The sequence below is a fragment of the Oryx dammah genome, unplaced genomic scaffold (assembly GCF_014754425.2).
Source record: "Oryx dammah isolate SB20612 unplaced genomic scaffold, SCBI_Odam_1.1 HiC_scaffold_14, whole genome shotgun sequence".
Lineage (NCBI taxonomy): Eukaryota > Metazoa > Chordata > Mammalia > Artiodactyla > Bovidae > Oryx > Oryx dammah.
Window position 1 is genome coordinate 24876294 of NW_024070198.1, and position 17808 is coordinate 24894101.

The following is a 17808-nucleotide window of genomic DNA, read 5'->3' on the forward strand; positions in this document are numbered from 1 at the left end:
TTCCTTATCTATCCCCTCTCTGGATTGTTTGAGGCTTCTCTATGGGTGGGATTTTGGGGACACACACACCCCTGGAAATGGACAATTTTCCCCTAAACTTTTAGAAGTTCTCACCCCATTTATAGTCAAAGAAGACACAGAGGTGACTTACTTCTTAAAGAAAACTACCTGTGTGTTTGCAGAAGCTGTGGCGGCTTCCTTTCCTGAGGCGAATCAAACTTTCTGGCACATTCTTTCCAAATGTCACAATTCAAGAGAAAAACACCTTTCCCCAGGAAGCTGGAGCAGCAGCTGGCCCTGCTTATTTGCTAAAATCATAAAAACTTCAGAGCTGGGACGGGACTTGGATAGGATGAGAGATTTTATTCAATAGTATACATTTAGCAGAAGGTAATGAAGAAAGCCACAGCTTGGGGGCAGCTAGTGATGTTTCCATTAATGTTATTAAATATTAATGCGGTGCTTTTTCTCTTTGAGGCAAAGCAGCATGGCTGATGCACCTTCTTTAATTACTGCATCACTAGCAGGTAGCAGAGCCGAACATTACTGCTAAAGATGGTTACACTGAGCAAGGAGCATATGACATTTCTCTCCCTCATAAAGCTGCTTAGGAGAGCACCCTTCCTTCGAAAATTATAAATATTTCTGGGATTAACGGGACAGTTAATAGATTTACCACATAAAGCGATCAGGGGATTTTCTAGTAGAGGCCCATCACAGCTCAAATCCTTCTACAGGTAAATAATACTTTGAAATCAGATATTCAGTACTGTGCTGGAAAATATTTAACTACTGTATCTCTGGGCTTCCCTGATAGCTCAGTTGGTAAGAAGTCACCTGTAATGCACGAGACCCCAGTTCAATTCCTGGGTCGGGGAGATCCTCTGGAGAAGGGATAGGCTACCCACTCCAGTATTCTTGGGCTTCCCTTGTGGCTCAGCTGGTAAAGAATCCACCTGCAATGTGGAAGACTTGGGTTTGATCCCTGGGTTGGGGAGATCCCCTGAAGAAGGGAATGGCTACCCATTCCAGAATTCTGGAGAATTCCATGGACTGTGTAGTCCATGGAGTTGCAAAGAGTTGAACACAACTGGGCGACTTTCCATTTTCTCGGGAACAAAGAAGTAAATAAGCCCTTATTAGTAGTGATTGGTGATTGCTATAAATATCCCCGTGATATACGATTTCATGCTGCCAACATGACATCACTAAATGAAGAATTAGGAAACACAACATGTATTTCTACTATACACAGGTACACAGACATAAATGATTTTAAGAGCATATAATGATTATATCATGACATTTTATATGTAGTATTTATTGTATATAGTAATAATAAATGCAGCAAAATAATGGGGAATTTCTGTGTTTTAGGTATTATCTTTTGAATATAAGTAAAATTTTGTATAAATTTTAAATCACTATTTAAACTTTGTTTAACAACCTTAACTAACTCACAAAGTGCCTAGAATTTTAAGTAGGCTCTCATGGGCTATTAGTAGCTGGCACAATACTAAGTCCATATGAACTCTCAGGGGGAAGATCTTCAATCATTAATTGGGAGGCATGGCAAAAGATTACCTTGACAAACATGTCCCATTCTCCTTTTCTTCCAGTTTCATTTAAACTCACCTTATTGAAGCTGGTCTTGAGCTTCACCTTTTTGTGTAGCCATCTGCAATGACTGGAGCTCATATTCACTCCACAGACATGTTTTGAGCTCCTGGGATGCTTTGTGGTACACACTGGGAAGTTAACCATAGGCTCACAGTCTCCCAGCAGAAATAGACCAATGCAATGGGATAATTAGTGTGATTATTTTAAAATGCAGTGAGAGTACCATTGACCCACTAAATATTTATTTAAGACCTGAAGAGATGATTTTAAAGAAAAAAAAAAAAAAGACCTGCAGTATCCTATTCTAGACACTAATATTGCTGAAAAAAACTAACAGAAGTAACTGCCCTTTTTTAGCCTCAATGTTTCCCAAAATGGTAGAGCTACAAAGACTTGGTTTTAGAAAGCAAGGGATGGCTTCATCAGGCATAGCTATTGAAGGATGCTTAGGAAACTGCCTAATACAGAAAAGGGTAGAGTGCTTCAAAAGTTCCGGGGAATACCACATACAAAGACAAAGGAGGTTGAAAGATTGGTCTGAGTTTGGTTTGAAGGGAGGTGGTGAGAAGTAGGGTGGGATCAAACCCAGCAGATATTTATATAATCTCATCAGTCAATTGGTACTTCTAAGCTGTACTGCTTCATACTGTATTACACTGTACTCTGCTTCAGACTGTATTCCTCTCTTCTTTTGTTGGATTGGAGGCATGGTGTCTTCCTCTCTCCAAAAGACTGAAAACCGCTTGAGAATAGGAACGATGGCCCTTCTTTCACAGGACAGGGCACATCCTGAGTAATAAATAAATGCAGGATTAAACTTTTCTTCCTCTCTGCCTTTCGTTCCTATCCCAGTTGCCCACACAGACAATTTGCCTCTATTTTCACTGCTCTTTAATCAAATCATGTCTCAAAGAATATGGGAGTAGAAAAAGAAAGGGGGAGTGAGTCAGGAAAGGGTTATTTTCCTGTTGCTGCATGTTTCATTAACATTCAGTGAATCAATATTCAAAGGTCCAGATTGTCTGCCTTGTCTGTGGGTTTCAGGAAACCCTTGGATGCTTGACTTAGAAAGGCATGACTTCTGCCAAGTGAAGTCACCTTCAATATCCTGGGGTTGGTTGTAAGAGCAATAATGCCTACTTTCTTACTCTCTTTCTACCTTGGCATTTACAATTCTGGGAGTTTTATACAACCTCAAGAAGTAAGGCAACACCATTTACATTTCCAATGGGAACCCTCCTCTCACACCACACACTGGCCTTTGACTCCCTCATTTTGGAGTGCTGAGGGAAGAAGAAGGGGATCATACCTGACCTTCCTCCATTTTATTATGGCTCGGCTTTTACAAAAACATGGAGAAGAGTTATAGTCTAACTTTTGTGGGTTTTTTATTTGTTTGTTTCCTAAAGGAAACAGAGGGCTTGTGTTATAAATAGTTGGGGAAAGTTTGAATGTGAGTACAAGTGTGTATATGTGTTTGAGAGAGAATTTCCAGAAAAAATGAAGATAAAATCAATGAAATCCATTTTGGAATAAAGTGTGGAACCATATCACATAAATAAATCTTTACTTTTAAAATCATCTTCTTGATTGACATCCGTTTATTCCAGTAAATCCACTGTGTCCCAAAATACGCTTTTAAGCTTATGACATCTCTCACACCCACCCAACCTGGTGTACCTTACACATTCATACCTTTTTAAACCTGGACTCTCCATTTGCTAATCCACTATGTTTTCTGTACACTGGACTCTGAATGACTGAGTCTGAAAATCTGTTTTCAAAGCATGAATTTTGCCCCTACTGGGAATATTTAAAGAATGTGTTTGGCTTTGGGGATGGTTAGAGAGATATATTGGAGAAGGCAATGGCACCCCATTCCAGTACTCTTGCCTGGAAAATCCCATGGATGGAGGAGCCTGGTGGGCTGCAGTCCATGGGGTTGCTAAGAGTTGGACATGACTGAGTGACTTCACTTTGACTTTTCACTTTCATGCATTGGAGAAGGAAGTGGCAACCCACTCCAGAGTTCTTGCCTGGAGAATCCCAGGGACGGGGGAGCCTGGTGGGCTGCCATCTATGGGGTTGCGCAGAGTCGGACATGACTGAAGCGACTTACCAGCAGCAGCAGAGAGAGATATTTGTGTTTATGTGTGTTTGTGGGTATTTTTGCATTTGTGTGTCTACAGCAGTACTCAGTGTTTATTTTCCGGACAGTGACTATGGCTATGAGAGACATGGAGAGAGCCAGTGTGTCCCTGCTTTCTGGTACAATCCAGCATCTCCATCAAAGGACTGCAGCCTTGGTCAAAGCTACTTTAACAGTACTGGGTAAGTAATTTACCTGAAGGAACCCCACTCACTGTCTTCCTGTTTCACTATCCACTAAGCTGGGATCAGAGGAGCATTGCTAGTGAAGCAAGAAAGAACATAGTCTGTTTACAGCAGGTGGCTTCTGAAGAAAGTCGAGGGGTTGTTTAGCTGAACCTAGGTTTTTTTGAACATAGAAGAGATTTCTGATTACCCAGATTTCAATACCTTTTGCTGTTTGCCTCTGAAATATCACAGCTATTATTTTAGTCAGGTCTTCTCTTCTGGAAAGAGATGCCACCATATTTTCCAGACCCTGATGGAAATAAATTAACACAAGTGGTATGCAGATATTATGGTTCTCTTTAGTGATAGATGAGCTGAAGCTCTTGTGGACCAATGATGGAAACGAAATGAAAGTCAAAGTCCCATCCTGGGAACTCCTGGAATAAAAAGCTCAAGGCACACTTTCTGTAATTGTCAAATTATGTGTGTTTCTCTTTTTGTTACTTATTACTTCCTCAGATGCTTGAAAAAAAAATTTTTCCGTGATTTGTTGTCTTTCCCCTTTACTTTGCCACTTCTGTGACCACGTTCAGATTTGGAAAGCAGATCGGTGGTTGAAGATAGTGTTTTTAAAATTTTTATGTGCTATGAATCACCTGGGGATCTTGTTAAAAGGCAGCTCCTAATTTAGGCGATCTGCAGTGGCATTGAGATTCTTTATTTCAACAAACTCCCACACACTGTTGTCTTTCCTGGTCCCAGCACTCATCTTTGAATAACAAGGGACTAGAATCCAGTCTCAACTCTTCCACTGGATGGATCTTCTAATGTCTCACACAAGTTACTCACCATCTCAGTATTTTTACTTTACCTGGTTGTAGAATAGTGGCCAGAGTACTACCTACACATCTGATGTCTAGAGAGAAGAAAAAAACATGATGGAAGAGACGTATCAAGTGATCTGAGATACTCTGAGAAGTATACATTTTATTTTAGCCAAATATTTGGTTCTTAGAGAGCAATTCTTGGGATCTGAGCTGAGGTTTAAGCACTGTTGACGTAATTTTATTGTAGATGACTGTCTTGGGAGTTAAGTCACTCAAACTACAGATTCTGCAGAGTGAAATTTAAAGACACGAGGTGCTGGAGAATAAAGTGCTCTGAAGTTTGAGGAAGAGAAATGTAACAGGCATATATGACCAGCTAGGCCAGGTCTCAGCCAGAGCACACGTGGACATAGCAAGCAGGTAATTGCATTAGGGCTTCTCGTATGATCATGTGATCACTTCAGTTCAGTTCAGTCGCTCAGTCGTGTCCTACTCTTTACGACCCCATGAATTGCGGCACGCCAGGCCTCCCTGTCCATCACCAACTCCCGGAGTTCACTCAGACTCATGTCCATCAAGTCAGTGATGCCATCCAGCCATCTCATCCTCTGTCATCCCCTTCTCCTCCTGCCCCCAATCCCTCCCAGCATGAGTCTTTTCCAATGAGTCAACTCTTTGCATGAGGTGGCCAAACTACTGGAGTTTCAGCTTTAGCATCATTCCTTCCAAAGAAATCCCAGGCCTGATCTCCTTCAGAATGGACTGGTTGGATCTCCTTGCAGTCCAAGGGACTCTCAAGAGTCTTCTCCAACACCACAGCTCATGTGATATGTGGACCTAATTTTAAGCAAGTTCAGTGTGCCAAAACCACTAATAGCCAAACAAATAAATCAAGAAGATAAAAGGGAAAAACTACTTAAAAAAAAAAAGATTCTCTAAAAATGCCTATACATACCTCTAGGTTATTTAAATGTTGGCTTCTATTACAAATCATCCACCAGCTGGCCATAGTTAAGAGCAAGAGTGGATGATATCAAGTGTACTTTAAGATGTGACATCCTCCAAAATGTCTATCACAGGTAAAGCTCAGTATATTCTAAATGAATAAAGGTCAGCAAGAAGCTATAGATTACAAAAATTTGATTATATAGACCAGTGCTGACTGAAAGAACTATACTATGAGCCACATCAGTTCAGTTCAGTTCAGTCACTCAGTCGTGTCCGACTCTTTGCAACCCCATGAACCGCAGCACACCAGGCCTCCCTGTCCATCACCAACTCCTGGAGTCCACCCAAACCCATGTCCATTGATGATCCCATCCAACCATCTCATCCTCTGTCATCCCCTTCTCCTCCTACCCTCAATCTTTCCCAGCATCAGGGTCTTTTCTAACGAGTCAGCTCTTCTCATCAGGTGGCCAAAATATTGGAGTTTCAGCTTCTTCAACATCAGTCCTTCCAATGAACACCCAGGATTGATCTCCTTTAGGATGGACTGGTTGGATCTCCTTGCAGTGCAAGGGACTCTCAAGAGTCTTCTCCAACACCACAGTTCAAAAGCATCGATTCTTCAGTGCTCACCTTTCTTTACAGTCCAACGTTCACATCCATACGTGACCACTGGTAAAACCATAGCCTTGACTAGACGGACCTTTGTTGGCAAAGTAATGTCACTGCTTTCTAATATGCTGTCTAGGTTGGTCAAAGCTTTCTTTCCAAGGATATATAACTTAAAATTTTCTAATTTCCACACTGAAAAATATTCTTAAGTGAAATTAATAGTATATTTTATTTAACTAAACATTCTTATCATTTCAGCGAGCACCACTAACCACATTTTAAGTGCTGAGTAGCCACAGGTGAACAGTGATTAGCATATTAGACAGGGCAGCTCTGGACCCACTGTGAACTTAGTTGCCAATTAAAATAATATGTGTCTACAAGAGGATATTGGAGAAGGCAATGGCACCCCACTCCAGTACTCTTGCCTGGAAAATCCCATGGACGGAGGAGCCTGGTAGGCTGCAGTCCATGGGGTTGCAAAGAGTCAGACACGACTGAGCGACTTCACTTTGACTTTTCACTTTCATGCATTGGAGAAGGAAATGGCAACCCACTCCAGTGTTCTTGCCTAGAGAATCCCAAGGACGGGGGAGCTTGGTGGACTGCTGTCTATGGGTGGCACAGAGTCGGACACAACTGAAGCGACTTAGCAGCAGCAGCAGCAGCAGCAAGAGGATATATTATAAATTCACATTAGCAGTAACTACATATAACATTTGCTTGACATCCTCTTGAGATCCCCTGATGAATATGTTGGGCTATTAGTTCAGCAGTATGTGGGGGTCAGGGAGAGATGAAATTTCAGGTAGAGTGGAGGACCGATATCATTCATACAGAAATTTGCTTTCAAGGCCACCAGAAGAAGGCAACATGGATAGACTGGTAAATTACTCCTGACACACAGAGTGAAAGAAGATGTGATGTGGTGATGATGATGGTGGTGGTAGTAGTGTCTATGGTGCATTTATTTTATGTGGTTTTACCAGGACATTGATTTTATGCAATTTTACGGATAGTGATATGCCTGGAAATAAAGTCTGTCATGCAGGTCAGGGCTGTGGGAAAGCTCTCGCCTTGGCTTCACGTGCTTGGATCAGCGGTCAAGAAAGATGACATGTCATCACCATGCCCAAAGATGCTCTTATCTTAGAAGGTCACAGTGTTTATGGGGAGATTTTCCCCTGCAGGCTTCTTCTCTGAGACAGTTTTACCACAGCAGGATCAAACAGGAATCTCACACTTGTGCTCCTGGTCTGGTGTTAGTGGTGAATGGGAAATGAAATATTAGCAAGGAGAGAAAATCTGCTATAAAAGAGTCCAGTGGCTCCAGAGTAAGAACTAATAGGTGTTAGGGTATGCGGTGGTATCCTGGTGGTCAAAGGAAGACATGAAGCGGCTTCCTGAGTAATCAGAGTTAGAAGAAGGCTGTTCTTCTAGCTGCTTTCTGGCCTCAGGGAGGTAGAAACAAGTCTGTCTCTCACAGGGAGAATAACCTGCTTTTTCTTGTTTCCTTAGACCAGCGGGTCTGCCACTTCCTGCCTCGTGCGTGAGTCAGACATTGATTTTTCTTGGCTGGTTTAGACACTGATCTGATCTGTGGTTCACCAGGCAGGATCGATAATAGTGTTTAAAGAGCTGCTCTTCCTGAGATGAAGGGATAGTGGCTTCTCAGCATTTGTTTAGCTTCCTAAATGGCTGTCTTCTCTGGGACTCAGATATCAGGTGCAACTGTGTGGAATCTCTGTCTCACTCTTGCTCTCTTGCACACTCTACCATACATGCTTCACACGAGCACACATACATGTGATAAACCACACCACTGACAACGATCAATACCCTTTAGGTACCGGCGAATCGTGTCCAACAACTGCACAGATGGCCTGAGGGAGAAGTATACCGCCAAGGCCCAGATGTGCCCTGGAAAAGCCCCGCATGGCCTCCACGTGGCGACGACCGATGGGCGCCTGGTGGCGGAGCAGGGGCACAATGCAACCTTCATCATCCTCATGGAGGAGGTAGGGATGCCCCTCCTGGGCCTCTGAGGTCAGAACTCACAACCAGGTCATGTCCCTCATCCAGATGGGAAGAGAAGAAAGAGCTTGTGTTCCCACTAGTCCTTAAAACAAAGTCAGTGGTGAGAAGCACCACTTATGTGATAAGATGGAAGGAGTAAAAGAGGGTTTGGGGTGTTTAGGGACCATGTTCCCTTCATCCCACAATACAAACCTAGGCCAAAGGGGTCCCCTTGTCTCTGAGCAGGCACAGATCTGAATATATTCTTTGAGGTACCCCTTTAGGGCCTGCATCGTTAAAGGACTCTTAATTATCATTAGACTGTATACTATAAACATCACCAGAATGGAATTTACATTTTTCCTGTTTGTTCCAGGATCTTTACTTTTTTCTTTTACCCTTCACTCCACTAATTAGAAAAGCCCAAAAGACTTCTAGAGAGTCTTAAAAGTATGAGTGTGAGGGTGGGGGAGGGCGATCCCAATCCTCTAAACTTATTTTTCTGAAGAATGTCATGTGAGTTGACTTTCCATCAGCTGCCTGCTCCATTAGTTCACTTTTTAGATCATTTGCAGTCTGGGGAGTAAAACCAGACTGTGTTCATTCATTCTGGATAGACTAGCTCTGCTGTATGCTTCTTTGCTTCCTATATGAGTTGTTTCATCTGTTTCCAAACCAGGGAAGTTTTCAGGCACTCCTTGCTGAGGCGCTGGGGCAGGGAAGTTTGCCTGATTTACAAAGCCATCTAAATTTAAATGCAAATTACTGTGTGCTCTTGAGATCTTGGAAAGAGACCAAAGCAGGCCAGGAGTGTGTCCCTGTTTCCCCTCCCCCCCCGCCCCCGCCCAACTGTGAATACTTTAGAAATCTTTAAAGTCTGGCCCACATTGGACAAGACAGTGAGGGCCCCTTATCCTGGGTTGGCAGATTCTTTAGCCTTCATCCACACTGGGTGCTTAAATTAAAGAACTTTAATATTCAGAGGAGGTCATTATCGCATTCCCACTAGGGAGTTTCCAGGATCAGCTCTATTAAAACCTTCTCTTGAATGGATGTGAAGAGCCATGATCTTATCCATTTGAATTGCCTTCAGTTCATTTCCACTTTAATTTATATTCATAAACTCAAGGGTAGTTGACATTGTGTTGGGGGCAAGGTAGCACCTATCAATATTTTACTCACATCTGGGTTGCCATGGGAGGAGAGACAGTGTAACTGTGATGAAAGCACAGTCACTGGGCAGGAGAATTGAATCATAATTCCAAAATGATGTATTTCTCTTTTTTCTTCTCCATCAACAATCTTTGTAAATAAGCAGAGAAACCTGATTCTTCTTTTTCATCTAGAACCCTTATCTTATGGTTAGGTTCAGTTGAATTTATCCAAACTGTCAGCCCAATAAAGTGGGATGAAGTATAAGAAAGTTCGAGTACAATGTACAAGTACAAGTACAATGAAGTACAAGAAAGGATGGGGTTCAGTATCAGCTCTTAGGAAGCTAAGGATCAACTTGGGATGGTAAGATACACTCAACTAAACCACTGACATCATCTCCTCAGGTGGACCCATGTGGCTCTTGACATCCCTCAAGGCAGAAATACTTGTGAGCTGAGATGGTCAATAAATGCTTCAGGGAAGAGGGGGCTTAGGCAAGTTTAGGGAAAGCCAAGATCAACAGAGCACGGGTATATTTTCAGCTGGCATACAGTATTTATCTATAGAATGGAAATATTCACCCTATCTCACAGGGTTATTTTGAAGGTGGTATTATATAATATGTGTTAAGTGATTAGCATACTGCTTGAAAACTAATGATAAATACTAAAAAGTAGGAAAATTTTAATAATAGCATGGTGGTTGAGAGTACTGACACCAGACTACTTGGGTTCAAATCTTGGCTCTTCCACTATTGGCTACAGAGACTTTGGTCTAATTCCTTTATTTGTGTCCTCATTTCTAAAATGGGAACAGTAATACTTTCTACATTGTAGAGTTATGAGGGGACTAATTGCTTGGAACTGAAAAAAAGCTTTATCAGTGTTAGCTGTTACTACTACTATTATTATTATCATGAAACAAGAGAGGAACAATTATTGTGCGTGAGAGATCGAGAGAGGCCCTTGGCTTCCATACTTCAGAGCTTCAGAGAAGCTCTACCTTCTCCATAATTGATAATATCAGCCACATCAGGCTACCTGAGTTTGGGCATACAAGGGCAATAGTCCCATAGTACCTGTTTGCAGTGCCCAGTAGCTATCAGACAGAAGTCTGATGATTGTGTTGAGAGTGTTTCAGGAGGGTGTTTGGGGAGAGATTCAGGCCTCTAGGGGTGATGCCAAAGGCAGAGGACCAAGCATCAGAGAGGAGTCAGGCTGGACCATGCACATGGGCCCAGGCCAGCTTCTATTCCCCTTTGCAGGGTGATCTCCAAAGGACAAACATCCAGCTTGACTTTGGGGACGGGATTGCAGTGTCCTACGCTAATTTCAGTCCCATTGAGGATGGCATCAAGCACGTGTACAAGAGCGCAGGCATCTTCCAGGTGACGGCCTATGCGGAGAACAACCTAGGCTCAGATACAGCGGTCCTCTTCCTGCATGTGGTTTGTAAGTAGCTTGAGCCGCCCCTCCCTTACTCTGCTCCTGGTTGACTACTTCTTCTGTTCAGACTTCCTGAGATCCTTCGCTGAGCTGGAACTGGTATGACTACTACCACAAATGATAACCCCAGTCAAAAGACAGATGTGAGTTCATCCGTGTTGGCATTTCATGATGCTAAAGTAGATTGATTATTTTGAAAGTTTGGAAAATGTTACCACCTAGTCTCTCCTTTCCAGCTCCACTCTGTTCTGATGTAAGTGTGCACATGCAAACACATATTCAAGTAAAAGTCCCTTGCATTGGAGGCTGCTAAAATAGAGGGAGAGAGGAGTCATCTGGTTCACAGCCACAGGCTCATTTTCAAGCTACTCTGAGTGAAGGCGGCACAAATCAAAGTAAATTGTTCTCTCCATTGAAAGAGCCAAAGAAGGATTAAAGAAACACATGCCCAAATTGTTTTAAAGGTAGAACTGAACACATAAAATAACTTAATTCTTACACCCAAGGTTACTTCAAGTTTATCCTAGATGTAAATAATTCTAAGAACTCCCCAACAGTTTTGTTGTCCTAGAATTTGTTTCATGGCTGTTGGCTGTTGCTTGAAAAGTGAAAGTGTTAGTCACTCAGTCGTATCTGACTCTTTGTTACCCCAGGGCCTGTAGCCCACCAGGCTGTCTGTCCATGAAATTTTCCAAGCAAGAATGCTAGAGTGGGTAGCCATTCCTTTCTTCAGGGGGTCTTCCTGACCCAGGGATTGAACCCCAGTCTCCCACATCACAGGCAGATTCTTTACTGTCTGAGTCACCAGGGAACAAACCAAACAGTTGAAGTTCCAAAGTAGTGTGTTAGGCCTGGATATATTTTATGTATTTGATATCCTGGAACTTGACTTAGATAAATTGAAACTTAAATATGATTTAAAAGGTTGGGTTAAGGAAGTGTTGTTTGGGGACTGTTATTGGTTTCCTATACTTTATAGTGATAATCATGGGTCTAAGGACTACTGTAATTTTTACTTATATACCCCACAATAGTTTAGAGGCTATGCTGTATCTGATGGCCTTCCCAGGTGGCTCAGTGGTAAAGAATCCGCCCGCCAATGGAAGAGTCACAGGAGATGCAGTTTTGATCCCTGGGTTGGGAAGATCACCTGGAGGGGGAAATTGCAACAAAACTCCAGTGTTCTTGCCAGAATAATCCTATGGACAGAGGAGGCTGGCGGACTGCAGCCCATGGCCTCTCAGTTTTGGGCATGGCCGAGTGATTGAGCACACACACTCATACATGCTACATATGGTGAAAATTAAATGCTTTAAAAGAACCTAGGTGAACATAAGAGACACTTTTTCTATTAACAACTCAGTAAAAATATAAACAACCTACACTTAAAAAGTCCCTGGCAAACAGTGACCTAGCTGGTCTCCTAGCATTCTGGTTACACTAATAGTATAAGGACCAGCAGCGATGAGGGAATTGCATAGAGAAAGACCTGGATGATATATCTTTAAAGACACCAAGCTACTGGACCATGGGATAAATGATTCCTTCTCTGAATCTTCTGAACTTCAGTTTTAAAATGGCTTAATTCTAACTGGTACCTTGCTCCATAGGTCTCTTGCAATAATAGTAAGTAGGAATTACAAATAACACATCCAGTCATTCACTAATTTATTCAATGACTATTTGTTGGGTTCTTAATATATTGCTAGATACTGGGGACGCAGTAATAGAAAGAAGGCCCCACCCTTGCAGAGTTTACATTCTGGTGAGGGAGGGAAAGCACTGCTAGGAATGGGCTATCAATAGCCCAGTGGTGGTAATCACACCACACCATCTAAAATCTTTCTGTGCCAGCAACACCAGGTCAGAAACCCGGGCCAAGATTAGAGCAAAAAAGACCTGTATTTGAATACTGATCATATCCTTTTGTGAAATGTTTAATATCTATCAACTTTCATAGTCTTTACAAACTTCTGATCCCTCTGCTATAATATTTAGATTATAGTGAGGCTCTGAGAATCAAATTGGATTATGTGTATGTGTCAGGGTCCCCTAGACATCCTCTCCCAGGTTTAGTGATTTGCTGGAAGGACTTGCAAGTCTCAGCATATAGTCATACTTCAGACTTTGATTCGTTACACTGATCAGCAGAGAGAGATCAACAAAGAGAAAGGGCCTGTGGGACAAAGTCTGTAGGAAACAAAGTGCAAACTTCCAAGAGTCCTGTCCCGTGGAGTCCCACAGAACATGCATAATTCCTCCAGCAATGAGTTAGAGCGACACGTATGAAGGGCTGTTTACCAGAAAAGCTCATTGCAAACTCAGTGGCCCTGGCTTCTACTGGGGACTGATCAAATAGCCATCCTCTGCCTAGTGTGCACAAAATATCCAAACTTCCTGAGGAAAATACTTTTTTCAGAATAAACCATGTATGTGTGTGTGCCTCGTCTCTCAGTCATATCCGATTCTTTGCCACACCATGGACTATAGTCTACCAGCTCCTCTGTCCACAGAATTCTCCAGGCAAAAATACTGGTATGGGTAGCCATTCCCTTCTCCAGGGGATCTTCCTGACCCAGGGATGAACCCAGGTCTCCTGCATTACAGGCAGATTCTTTACCATGTGAACCACCAGGGAAGCCCTAGAATAAACCATATTATTGCTTAAAAAAAAAAAAAATTCTAGGCAGAGTGAACCAGTCCTATCAGCTAGCTGTTGACTGGAAACACTCTCAGAACCAATTCCCTTATGCCAGAAAAGGGCCAGTCTTACACATAGGTCTTTTTAAAAAACAAATTTACTTTCCTCTGTTCCAACAACCTGCCCCACCCATGTTCCTAATTCTCCCAAGAGTGGACCTTGTCCGCTGGGCACAAAGACCAGTGTACTTCAGTGGCAAAAAAAAAAAAAAAAAAACAAGGAAAAGGTTTATATTGTGGGTTATGTGCGTGAAGGAGGAAATGTTCCTTGAAACTTTTATCATGCTCATAATTCCCTCCAAATCAATCATGGCTGCATTTACCAGACAGTTATTATACTGGAAACTGCTCTTGGCCTCACCTTGGGCCATTAGCCAACAAAAGTAGCTGTTAGCCACCCGTAATAACCAATCTTGCACAGATTATTAGATTTTTATTAAAAAGAACACTCTTTGACAGTGAGGATTTTAGGAGTTTCCTGTATTCCCTTCTGAATCCTCCCAGCTCTCTTCTCTCCAATCCATGGTTTATCTCTAGGTGGAAGCCTGGAGCTTCTGGCTCAGGTTCTTTGCTCTAAAAAGCTGTTTAGTGTTGTTCCTTGAGATTATGTTTACCCCAAAGGACTTGTCCTGAAACTGGCATATATGTGGCTGTGCTTAACGGTGTTCTAATTCATGGAGGCTCCACCCATTTTGTGTTTGGCCTGAATTTGGTGAGAAGACGGCTTCCCAGGTGATGCTAGTGGTAAAGAACTCACCTGGCAATGCAGGAAACGTAAGAGACGCAGGTTCAATCCCTGGATCGGGAAGATGTCCTGGAGTGGGAAATGGCACTCCATTCTTGCCTGGAAGATTCCATGGGCAGAGGAGCCTGGCAGGCTATAGCCCCTAAGGTCACACACAAGGAGTCAAATAAGACTGAAAGACTGAGCACAGTAGGGAGAAGGAGGTCTCATTTTATATTTGGGGGCATCAAAATACCCAACAATGTAAGTCTTAGATGAGTGGAGATGTCTGAGTAACAGAAAACCGAGAAGCCTGTCCAGTGCTGTGAATCATAGCAATGTGGAAAAAGCGCAGGGTTCTCATGAGCTAGCCAGCAGGATGGGCTCTGCACATTTTGAAGGAAAAAGCTACCAATAGGGGTGTTATCTAAAAAATAGTACAAATGAACTTATTTACAAGACAGAAACAGATTCACAGACATAGAAAACAAACTTATGTTTACCAAAGGGGAATAGGGTGGGGGTAAATTAGAAGTTTACCCCGACCAGGAGCATTAGCATATGTTACTGGAGATCAGTGGAGAAATAACTCCAGAAAGAATGAAGGAAGGGATGGAGCCAAAGCAAAAACAATACCCAGCTGTGGATGTGACTGGTGATAGAAGCAAGGTCCGATGCTGTAAAGAGCAATATTGCATAGCAACCTGGAATGTTAGGTCCATGAATAAAGGCAAATTGGAAGTGGTCAAACAGGAGATGGCAAGAGTGAACATCGACATTCTAGGAATCAGCGAACTAAAATGGACTGGGATGGGTGAATTTAACTCAGATGACCATTATATCTACTACTGCAGACAGGAATCCCTTAGAAGAAATGGAGTAGCCATCATGGTCAACAAAAGAATCCGAAATGCAGTACTTGGATGCAATCTCAAAAACGACAGAATGATCTCTGTTCGTTTCCAAAGCAAACCATTCAATATCACAGTAATCCAAGTCTATGCCCCAACCAGTAACACTGAAGAAGCTGAAGTTGAATGGTTCTATGAAGACCTACAAGATCTTTTAGAACTAACACCCAAAAAAGATGTCTTTTTCATTATAGGGGACTGGAATGCAAAAGTAGGAAGTCAAGAAACACCTGGAGTAACAGGCAAATTTGGCCTTGGACTATGGAATGAAGCAGGGCAAAGCCTAATAGAGTTTTGCCAAGAGAACGTACTGGTCATAGCAAACACCCTCTTCCAACAACACAAGAGAAGACTCTACACATGGACATCACCAGATGGTCAACTCCGAAATCAGATTGATTATATTCTTTGCAGACAAAGATGGAAAAGCACTATACAGTCAGCAAAAACAAGACCAAGAGCTGACTGTGGCTCAGATCATGAGCTCCTTATTGCCAAATTCAGACTTAAACTGAAGAAAGTAGGAAAAACCACTAGACCATTCAGGTATGACCTAAATCAAATCCCTTATGTTTATACAGTGGAAGTGAGAAATAGATTTAAGGGCCTAGATCTGATAGACAGAGTGCCTGATGAACTATGGATCAAGATTCGTGACACTGTACAGGAGACAGGGATCAAGACCATCCCCATGGAAAAGAAATGCAAAGAGGCAAAATGGCTGTCTGGGGAGGCCTTACAAATAGCTGTGAAAAGAAGAGAAGCAAAAAGCAAAGGAGAAAAGGAAAGATATAAGTATCTGAATGCAGAGTTCCAAAGAATAGCAAGTAGAGATATGAAAGCCTTCCTCAGTGATCAATGCAAAGAAATAGAGGAAAACAACAGAATGGGAAAGACTAGAGATCTCTTCAAGAAAATTAGAAATACCAAGGGAACATTTCACGCAAAGATAGGCTCAATAAAGGACAGAAATGGTATGGACCTAACAGAAGCAGAAGATATTAAGAAGAGGTGGCAAGAATACACGGAAGAACTGTACAAAAAAGAGCTTCATGACCAAGATAATCACAATGGTGTGATCACTCACCTAGAGCCAGACATCCTGGAATGTGAAGTCCAGTAGGCCTTAGAAAGCATCACTACGAACAAAGCTAGTGGAGGTGATGGAATTCCAGTGGAGCTATTTCAAATCCTCAAAGATAATGCTGTGAAAGTGCTGCACTCAATATGCTAGCAAATTTGGAAAACTCAGCAGTGGCCACAGGACTGGAAAAGGTCAGTTTTCATTCCAATCCCAAAGAAAGGCAATGCCAAAGAATGCTCAAACTACTGCACAATTGCACTCATCTCACACACTAGTCAAGTAATGCTCAAAATTCTCCAAGCCAGGCTTCAGCAATATGTGAACGTGAACTTCCAGATATTCAAGCTGGTTTTAGAAAAGGCAGAGGAACCAGAGATCAAATTGCCAACATCCATTGGATCATGGAAAAAGCAAGAGAGTTCCAGAAAAACATCTATTTCTGCTTTATTGACTATGCCAAAGCCTTTGACTGTGTGGATCACAATAAACTGTGGAAGATTCTGAAAGAGATGGGAATACCAGAGCACCTGACCTGCCTCTTGAGAAACCTATATGCAGGTCAGGAAGCAACAGTTAGAACTGGACATGGAAAAACAGACTGGTTCCAAATAGGAAAAGGAGTACGCCAAGGCTGTATATTGTCACCCTGCTTATTTAACTTATATGCAGAGTACATCATGAGAAACGCTGGACTGGAAGAAGCACAAGCTGGAATCAAGATTGTCGGTAGAAATATCAATAACCTCAGATATGCAGATGACATCAGCCTTATGGCAGAAAGTGAAGAGGAACTAAAAAGCCTCTTGATGAAAGTGAAAGAAGAGAGTGAAAAAGTTGGCTTAAAGCTCAATATTCAGAAAACGAAGATCATGGCATCTGGTCCAATCACTTCATGGGAAATAGAATGGGGAAACAATGGAAACAGTGTCAGACTTTATTTTTCGGGGCTCCAAAATCACGGCTTATGGTGATTGCAGCCAAGAAATTAAAAGACACTTCCTCCTTGGAAGGAAAGTTATGACCAACCTCGATAGCATATTGTAAAGCAGAGACATTACTTTGCCAACAAAGGTCCATCTAGTCAAGGCTATGGTTTTTCCAGTGGTCATGTATGGATGTGAGAGTTGGACTGTGAAGAAAGCTGAGCGCTGAAGAATTGATTGTTTTGAACTATTGTTTTGGACAAGACTGTTGCGAGTCCTTTGGACTACAAGGAGATCCAACCAGTCCATTCTAAAGGAGATCAGCCCTGGGATTTCTTTGGAAGAAATGATGCTAAAGCTGAAACTCCAGTACTTTGGCCACCTCATGTGAAGAGTTGACTCATTGGAAAAGACTCTGATGCTGGGAGGGATTGGGGGCAGGAGGAAGGGGGCACGACAGAGCATGAGATGGCTGGATGGCATCATGAACTCGATGGATGTGAGTTTGAGTGAACTCCAGGAGTTGG

The 17808-nt window shown here is 42.3% G+C and overlaps 1 protein-coding gene across 1 annotated transcript in view; it reads left to right on the forward strand.

The window, feature by feature from the left end:
* SORCS3 (sortilin related VPS10 domain containing receptor 3) overlaps positions 1–17808 on the forward strand; it is a 632959-nt gene that overhangs the window by 580869 nt on the left and 34282 nt on the right. The window contains exons 17-19 of the mRNA XM_040254391.1: positions 3838–3951; positions 8170–8341; positions 10759–10945. Coding sequence (XP_040110325.1) covers positions 3838–3951; positions 8170–8341; positions 10759–10945 — 473 coding nt within the window. The remainder of the gene's footprint in view (positions 1–3837; positions 3952–8169; positions 8342–10758; positions 10946–17808) is intronic.